General features: G+C 40.5%; 1 protein-coding gene across 5 annotated transcripts in view; it reads right to left on the bottom strand.

Annotated features, from left to right (window-relative positions):
* The window catches only part of LOC115224738 (myotubularin-related protein 3), a 288,784-nt gene that overhangs the window by 184,752 nt on the left and 94,032 nt on the right, over positions 1-10,000 (bottom strand). The window contains exon 2 of one of the 5 annotated variants that reach the window (XM_036513706.1): positions 1,412-1,548. The exons of the other annotated variants lie outside the window; for them this stretch is intronic. Within the exon in view, the coding sequence (XP_036369599.1) occupies positions 1,412-1,431 (20 nt within the window). The 5' untranslated portion in view covers positions 1,432-1,548. The remainder of the gene's footprint in view (positions 1-1,411; positions 1,549-10,000) is intronic. 5 annotated transcript variants of the gene reach the window in all.

Genomic DNA, 10,000 nt, shown 5'->3' with positions numbered 1-10,000 from the left:
TCAATCCCACTGCATGGCACCTTGGACAAATGTCTTCTACTATAGCCTCAGGCTGACCGATGCCTTGTGAGTGGATTTAGTAGATGGAAACTGAAAGAAGCCCGTTGTGTGTGTGTGTGTGTGTGTGTGTGTGTGTATATATATGTATTAGTATGTATGTGTGTATATGTTTGTGTGTTTGTCCCCACCAACATCACTTGACATCTATGTTGGTGTGTTTATGTCCCTGTAACTTAGCGATTCGGCAAATGAAACCGACAGAATAAGTACTAGGCTTACAAGAAATAAGTCCTGGGGTCGATTCCTTCGACTAAAGGTGGTGCTCCAGCATGGTTGCAGTCAAATGACTGAAACAAGTAAAAGAATAAAAGAATATATATACACATACACACACGCGTTTTATCATTTAATGGCCCACTTTTCCCCGGTTGCACGAGTCAGATGTAGTTTATTGAAGCAGCTGGATGCCCTTCCTGTCACCAACCCTTACCCGTTTCCAAGCAAGGTAATATTCCACCCCCACCATGGCCAAACATGTTCTCACAGAATATTGGAAATGAACGACACTGCTTGTATGACAGTGACACTCATTTACAACTATTACATGATGTCAACACAAGGTGACAAACACATGCACCCTCCATCGCACAACATTTAGAGGTCCCCTGCAACATTTTGTTTCAAGGCCCCATCCCTTCAATCAAAACTCATAATCTATGCACCTTCTATTCATAGCTATATTTTACTTTATTCTATCTGAAGTTCAATATTTCACGTTATCCTAAAGAACATCTTTAAAACTACAACAAGTCAAATTTATTTAGGTCTATTACAAATTTCAATAAGTAAAACTTCCAGATATGAATAAAAGAACATTTTTATAAAGTGATGGTTTGTTGCCAACTTAATGTGGCAGTCCCATGAAAGGTAAGAATGCTACTGTTATTTAGCCACAGGAAACATCGTTTCCAGTTGGCTATGTGACACAAGCATTCTGTGTCCTTAAGTTTTCAAACAGGGGAGATAAGCACCTCCACCCAGCAAAGCCAGCACCCAGTACAAGTCTCTTTGAGAGATTTAGAAATGCAATATTCCTGATATTTTCAAAGTTTCCTTGGAAGTAGCTAAGATTGTACAAATGATCCTTTGTGGCAGGAAATAAGGCATCTTCCTCAGAGAATTGTGTGGGGTTAATGCTGAGAGCAGGATTATAAATATGAAGGACGAAGAGTGAAAACAGGCCCTGATGCTCAACTATCTTAGATAAAACACTTCAAATGAAAGGACAGTTTTTAAAGCCCTCACTAATGAAAAAAACTAATTCTCCATGCTGAACAGAAAAAAATGTTTTTAAATTTAATGGTCGCATGTTTCACAGCACCTTTAGACGATCTTACACTGGTTGTCTCACCTAAAGAGGGATACTTCCATGGATAAATTCTTCAATCTTGGAGCCAGGGCAATGCTAGAATGTGTTGCTTTGTCTCAGTGGATTTCTGGCAGCAGAACAATGGCCTCAAAGATTGGTTGAATAGTTGGGTAAGAGAACTGAAAGGAGAAATGGTCACTAGAGGTGAGGGTTTGGAATTTGGATTTCATAAAAAGAGGGGGAGAAGAAGAAAAAAATTGACTGTTCTCACTATGGTATTTAAGACAGAGAGAGGAAACAGAGGTTGATGGCTTTTAACTTAGATTTTAAAAAACTAACAGTATCGCCCGGCGTTGCTCAGGTTTGTTTCGACCCTTTAGAATTGGAATTTTTGGAAAGTAAAAATTTTGCATTATGTAGCTTGTTATTCTCTTTAACCCTTTAGTGTTTAAACCGGCCATATCTGGCCCAGATATTCCACATGTTTTATATTCAAACTGGCCAGATCCAACCTCTCACACCTAACCTACACTGACATTCTTAAAATAAACAATCATGTCACTGAAACCTCAAAGCTATAAGATAATGCATGATTAATTCAAAACAATTTGAGTGAAAAAATATTACATTTAACAGAGTAATCTGAACACTAAAGAGTTAAGTGAACATTTTTCTGGTTGAAATACACCAAAAAATGGCGACACAGCATTTTAAAAAATACGGATTTTCATAGAAAAAAAGCACCTTTTTGATGTAAATAATTTTTGGTGTTAACATGGTCCAATTTGAATTTTTTCTACTACAGAAGGAAGAGCAAGCCTTCTTCTATCAGACTCTCAATTTTGGTCAACTTGCGCCACAGGGTCTCGGAGGAGATAGTGTTAGTTGAAGGCTACCAAACCTGCCACACACAGACAACTTCAGCTTTATATATAAAGAGAGATTAATTAGCCATACCATTATAATGTCCAATTTTCCACATGGAAAAGATGGAATTTGTTGAGGTAGATTTTCTACAGCTGAATGCCCTTCCTGTTGCCAACCTTCACCTGTTTCCAATGGCCAGACATGTTTTTACGGAAGATTGGAAAAGAAGGAGACAAGTATTACCATGCTGGTAATACTTGTTTACAGTTACTACATGATGTCAAGGGAAGGAGTCAGTTACACACACATGCAAACACACACACACATTTTAAATGTACCTCTACTGATTTTCTATAGAATTTAGAGCCAGCACTGAAAGTTATGACATTTCATAAATGAACATGTCTATGTAAACAATGCAATAAAAAATAGAAGAATAGGTAACAGGTGTAGATGCATATTTCAGGAATCATTGTCCTTTCTTCAGTTTCACATCCAACTTATTATTAGCTATCAATGAATATGCTGCTTAAATAGGCACTAATGGGCTTCTTTCAGTCTCTGTTTACTAAATCCCCTCACAAGGCTTTGGTTAGCACACTGCTATGACAGAAGACACTTGCCCAAGGTGCCATGCAGTGGGAATGAACCCGGAACCATATGGTTGGGAGAAAAACTTCTTGCCACACAGCCATACCAGGGCCTCACAACGACACCTGCACCTACAGGATTGAAAAAAAAATATAAATAAAGAAGAAATCAGGTGTGATGATGGTCAGTAGTAGATAGAGTAGAAGTGGCTGTCTGCCAGTAGAGAGGAAAAGAGTAAGGAATGCATGGTGCTGATTAGAAAGGAAGAAAAGATAAAGGTGGTATCGTCTTTCTTGCAGTCAAAAGCTTCTCTTTTGTGTCAGCTATGACCAAGGAACAACATATGAATAGAGAAAAGTGGTGACGTTTAGTAGAGATGACCCAGAAGTTGTTCCTCTTTGATTACTATCGCAAACAGCAGTGGCTTTCTTCAACTGAATACACATCACTGATTGGTTAAAAATTACCCAAATACGACAACTTTAACATGAAATAACTTCTAAAATACGAAATTTTGTCAAAAATGTTGAAAGTAAACTGTGTTCAGCATGAGAAATTACACCAGTATACAAAAGTTTCCAACTGTTTAGTTAAAAAAAATAATAATTAAAAAAATCTGAGTGAAACTGAACAGATCCGATTAATGAAATCTGAAATCTGCGTTGATATGATTCCATCTTGCTTGGTGTAGGGAGGGAGCTTGTCTCCCTTGTCAGTCATTAGAAAAGTGTTCCCATGTGGCTAAGGGTTGTTTTGTCTCTTATTTCTAGCAACGCTGCTGCTCACTAGCACCCTCAGTCACTTTAGGGACGACTATACCTGTTGCCTTTCAGTTGTAAATTGTAAATAGCCCCCTTAATAATGAATACACATATATGTATATATGTGTATGTATATATGATCACGTGATCACGTGACCGACCAGACCATCAGATGTTGTTATACATCGCTGGTCACAATGCGTTCGCATTGTTTTAGCCTTCGAATGACGCCACCCTGCTGGCTAAGCGAGCAGGCCAACAGAAGAAAGAGTGGGAGAAAGAGTGGTGAAAGAGTACAGCAGGGATCACTACCCCCTGCTGGAGCATCGTGGAGCTTTTAGGTGTTTTCATTCAATAAACACTCACAACACCCGGTCTGAGAATCGAAACCGCAATCCTGCGACCGCGAGTCTGCTGCCCTAATCACTGGGCCATTGCGCCTCCACAATGTATGTGTATATATATATATATATATATATATATATATAATATATATATATATATACATACATTGTGGAGGTGCAATGGCCCAGTGATATATATATAATAATTATTATATATATATATATATAATATATATATATATAGAGAGAGAGAGAGAGAGAACATGAAAAACAGATTGTTTTACAGGATTTAAGAGTATAATATTAGAGTCAGGATAATAAAGATATTACACAATTTTGTACAAAATAAGGTTTTGTTCTTTCAATGTTGCAAGCTTCTTAGCACACAACCACGCCTGCACCTGTTCATGTAGTGTCTCAGGCTTCCTCACCACTACCACCACCACCACCACCACCCTTTTGAACATTCACCTTTGCTATTCATGCATGGACAGTCAAGATCAAACCAGTTTAGTTAGAACATGTACCCACGGTGCTTCAACTAAATAAATTACCTCGTCTAAATTGTCTTGTGTTATTTAACCCTTTAGTGTTTAAACCGGCCATATCCAGCCCAAATATTCTAAAAGTTTTATATTCAAACTGGCAATATCTAGCCTCTCACACCTAACCTACAATGTCATGCTAAAAATAAACCATCACATCACTGAAACCTCAAAGATATAACATAATGCATGATTAATTAAAAACATTTGAGTGAAAAAGTATTACATTTAACAGAGTAATCTGAACACTAAAGGGTTAAACTAATATTTTATAGTTGTAAGGCAGTGAGCTGGCAGAATCGTTAGCAGACCCAGCTCCCTCATGTGACTTTGAGAGGCCCCCTGCAACTTTTTGTTTCAAGGCCCCATCCCTTCAATCAAAACTCATAATCTACGCACCTTCTATTCACAGCTATATTTTACTTTATTCTATCTGAAGTTCAATATTTCCCGTTATCCTAAAGAACATCTTTAAAACTACAACAAGTCAAATTTATTTAGGTTTATTACAAATTTCAATAAGTAAAACTTCCAGACATGAATAAAAGAGCATTTTTATAATCCAGGCAACTTTCAAAGACAAACACGGTGCACTTTTCACTTTGTGATATCATTGATCAGTTCAGAATAATCAAAAGCTGAGAGCTAAGTTTGTGTTCAATAGATGTCGTAGACAACCCACAAAGTCTGGTACACGTTCGTGGTACATTGTAATATTTTTACAAGAACTTTTGCAGGTACAACGTATTACTATTTTATTTCTTGAAATTTTCAGTTAACACCTGTCGAACCAAGTGAGATTGTAGTCGTGACTAATGCCAGTGCCGCCTGACTGGCACCTGCGCCGGTGGCATGCAAAAGGCACCATTCAAGTGTGGCCAATGCCAGTGCCGCCTGACTGGCTCCTGCGCCGGTGGCATGCAAAAAGCACCATTCAAGTGTGGCCAATGCCAGTGCCGCCTGACTGGCACCTGCACCGGTGGCATGCAAAAAGCACCATTCAAGTGTGGCCAATGCCAGTGCCGCCTGACTGGCACCTGCACCGGTGGCATGCAAAAAGCACCATTCAAGTGTGGCCAATGCCAGTGCCGCCTGACTGGCTCCTGCACTGGTGGCATGTAAAATGTACCTACTACACTCTTGGAGTGGTTGGTGTGAGGAAGGGCATCCAGCCGTAGAAACTCTTCCAGATCAGATTGGAGCCTGGTGCAGCCTCCAGGCTTGCAAGTACTCGGTCAAACCGTCCAACCCATGCCAGCATGGAAAGTGGACATTAAATGATGATAATAGATAATTTAATTCTTGCTCAGCATCTTAACCAAAGTAAATAGATGACTCATCTACGTACTTTGATCTTAACATGGGGCCCCTCAACTGTGGAAGCCCCCAGCAAACACAGGGGTTGCAGGTGCTTAGCGATGGCCCTGAACAGACCGCACACAATTCTCAGTGACATTTTGTCTGTCTTTACATTACATTCTGAGCTCAAATTCCACTGACTTTGACTTTACCATTTATCCCTTCGAGAGTAGATAAAATAAGAAATAAGCACTAACTAAGGCCTGGGGTCAATGTAATCGAATTGGCCCCTCACCTGGAATTGCTGGCCTTGTGCCAATATTTGAACCCAATGTAATTATTAAGGTAGAGAGCTGGCAGAATCGTTGGCACGCTGGTGAAAATGCTTAGTAGTATTTCATCTGTCTCCACGTTCTGAGTTCAAATTCCACCGAGGTCAGCTTTGACTTTTATCCTTTTCTGGTTTGATAAAATAAGAACCAGTCAAGCACTGGGGCTGATTTCATTGACCTTAGCCCCTCTCCCAGCACCAATCTTGCTGGCCTTGTGCCAAAATTTGAAACCAATATTTCATAGTTCTTTGGTGAACTCAAGCTGAAGTTGAAGAAAGAGGCGTAGGAGTGGCTGTGTGGTAAGTAGCTTGCTAACCAACCACATGGTTCCGGGTTCAGTCCCACTTCGTGGCATCTTGGGCAAGTGTCTTCTGCTATAGCCCCGGGCCGACCAATGCCTTGTGAGTGGATTTGGTAGATGGAAACTGAAAGAAGCCCGTCGTATATATATATATATATATATAATATATATATATGTATGTGTGTGTGTGTGTGTGTTTGTGTGTCTGTGTTTGTCCCCCTAGCATTGCTTGACAACCAATGCTGGTGTGTTTACGTCCCCGTTACTTAGCGGTTCGGCAAAAAGAGACCGATGAATAAGTACTGGGCTTACAAAGAATAAGTCCCAGGGTCGATTTGCTCGACTAAAGGCGGTGCTCCAGCATGGCCGCAGTCAAATGACTGAAAAGAGTAAAAGAGTATATATATCAAAGAGTGACAAAATAAATATGGCAGCAGCAGCAGCTGCAGTTGTAGTGGTGGTGATTGTAGTAGTAGTAGTAGTAGCAGCAGTGGCGGTGGCAGAAGTGGTGGTAGCTGCAACAGCAACAGTGGTAGTAGTAGCAGCAGTAGCGGTGGTGATAGTAGTAGCAGTAGTAATAGTGGTGGTGGTGGTAGTAGCAGCAGCAGTAGTAGTGGTGGTGGTGGTGATAGTAGTAGTAGTAGTAGTAGTAGTAGAAGTGGTGGTGGTGGTAGTGGTGGTGGTGGTAGTGGTGATGGTAGTAGTAGTAGAAGTGGTGGTGGTGATGGTGGTGGCAGTGGTGATGGTAGTAGTAGTCGTCCCAAGCGTTCATTGAAAAGAACAGTGTTGTCGTGTAAGAGGGGTTGTGTGTGAGTTGAAGAATCGGTTGATGGCATCTCACAGTTCCTCCTTGAAGTCCCTCACCGAAGGGTGTCAACTACAAACTTCACTCACAGCAGGGAAACAAGTGTTTTAAGAATGAAGAAATCACGGCAAGGAAATGTCTCGGTGCCAGCCAAAGCAGTCTTTTGGCCTAGTTTGCATAGGGGTTATTAGAACAGTACTTTTGACCCCAACAAACATTTAACAAAATATTAAAAAAATGGGAAAAACAAAAAAAACCTACCCCACCCTTTTTGCCCCACTTAATATTAAAACAGCAATTTTTCTCTGGCAACTAGTTATTCGGTGATTCTCCCATCACCGTTTTTGGTAAATAGGGTGAAATTTATGCTTCGCTGATACCCAAGGTCATAATATTCTTTTCTACTCTAGGCACAAGGCCTGAAATTTTGGGGGAGGGGGCCAGTCGATTAGATCAACCCCAGTACACAACTAGTACTTGAAAGGATGAAAGGCGAAGTCGACCTCAGCGGAATTTGAACTCAGAACACAAAGACAGATGAAATACCTATTTCTTTACTACCTACAAGGGGCTAAACACAGAGGGGACAAACAAGGACAGACTAACGGATTAAGTCGATTACATCGACCCCAGTGCGTAACTGGTGCTTATTTAATCGACCCCGAAAGGATGAAAGGCAAAGTCAACCTCGGCAGAATTTGAACTCAGAACGTAAAGACGGACGAAATACCTATTTCTTTACTACCCACAAGGGGCTAAACAGAGAGGGGATAAACAAGGACAGACAAACGGATTAAGTCGATTATATCGACCCCAGTGCATAACTGGTACTTAATTTATCGACCCCGAAAGGATGAAAGGCAAAGTCAACCTTGGCGGAATTTGAACTCAGAACGTAACGGCAGACGAAATACGGCTACGCATTTTGCCTGGCATGCTAACGTTTCTGCCAGCTCGCTACCTTTCCAAGGTCATAATATTGAAAGCTCTCTTCAGCTGATTCCAAATTAATTACCAAAATAATTACAATGATGGTTTTAAATTTTGGTACAAGGCTATAAATTTTAGGGTCAGATGATTAATTGATCACATTGACCCCTAGTGTTCACCTGGTACTTATTTTATCAACCCTGAAAAGATGAAAAGCAAAGTTGGCTTTGCCAGGATTTGAACACAGAACATAAGCGCTTGAAAGAAATGCTGTTTAGTGTTAAGCATTTTAACTGTGGCATTAATGCTTCTGCTAGCTTGCTGTCCTAATAACAGTTTCATATTTTGCCACAAGGCCAGCAATTTCAGGAGAGGGTTAAGTTGACTACATCAACCCCAGTACGCAACTGGTACTTAATTTATTGACTCCGAAAGGAAGAAGGGCAAAGTTGAACTCAGAACATGAAGACAGACAAAAAACTGCTTCATTAAGGTGCAGAACCTTGGAATATCTTCACAGAATCCTGTGAGTTCTTGGAACTTAGATTAGGAAACACTGAGGAATTAGTAAATAAATAAATAAATAGATAAATAAATAAAGGGTATCTTGGGTTGTGTTCTTGCTCTTTGAATAATTAATTTCATTTCTAACGATTCTCTTCCCTTGGTTGCCTCAAAAATCTCGTTATATTTTGAGATTAGTCTAAATAGTCAGAAATTATTGGATTCTGTTGTTCTGTTGTTCTTTTACTAGTTTCAGTCATTTAACTGCGGCCATGCTGGAGCACCGCTTTTTAGTCAAAGAACAGTGTTGTTGTGTACTTATTCTTTATAAGCCCAGTACTTATTCTATCAGATTCTTTTGGCGAACCACTAAGCTACAGAGGACATAAACACACCAACATCAGTTTTCAAGCGATGGTGGTGGTGGGAACAAACACAGACACAGAGACACATACATGAATACACACACACACACACACACACGATGGGCTTCTTTCAGCTTCCGACTACCAAATCCACTGACAAGGCTTTGGTTGGCCCGATGCTATAGTAAAAGACACTTGCCCAAGGTGCCATGCAGTGGGACTGAACCCAGAACCATGTGGTTGGTAAGCAAGCTTCTTACCACACAGCCACGCCTGCGCCTATGGGATGTTGGGAAAAGAGAATTAAAATTTAATTGGTTGTGTTGCAAGCAGTTTGTTTCTCAACCACATGGCTCTGGTTCAGTCCCACTGCAGGCTATCATGAGCAAATGCCTTCTACTATAGCCCCGGACTGACCAAATCCTTGTGAATGGATTTAATGGATGGAAACTGAAAGAAGCCCATTACACACACACACACACACCTATGTGTGTGTGTATATATATGTGGAGGCGCAATGGCCCAGTGGTTAGGGCAGCGGACCCGCGGTCGCAGGTTCACGGTTTCGATTCCCAGACCGGGCGTTGTGAGTGTTTATTGAGCAAAAGCACCTAAAAGCTCCACGAGGCTCCGGCAGTGGGTGGTGATCCCTGCTCCACTCTTTCTCCCACTCTTTCTTCTGTTGGCCTGCTCGCTTAGCCAGCGGGGTGGCGTCATTCGAAGCTAAACAATGCGAACGCATTGTGACCAGCGATGTGTAACAACATCTGATGGACTGGTCGGTCACGTGATCAGTGATATATATATATATATACACTAATTTATAATTATATAATATAATTATATTGAAGGGTACAAATAAACCCGCCAACACACTAGAAATAGACACCAAATGGGTCTAAAAACCTTATCTACACTCTGTTAGCCACTTCAAAAAATCTTGAAAGTGGTTTTATCCTTGATTTTGTAAATAAATAAATAAATATA

This window comes from Octopus sinensis, linkage group LG26 (assembly GCF_006345805.1).
Source record: "Octopus sinensis linkage group LG26, ASM634580v1, whole genome shotgun sequence".
In the NCBI taxonomy this organism is placed as follows: Eukaryota; Metazoa; Mollusca; class Cephalopoda; order Octopoda; family Octopodidae; genus Octopus; species Octopus sinensis.
The sequence above is the reverse complement of the archived record's forward strand: the minus strand, read 5'-3'. Positions and strand labels throughout refer to the sequence as shown.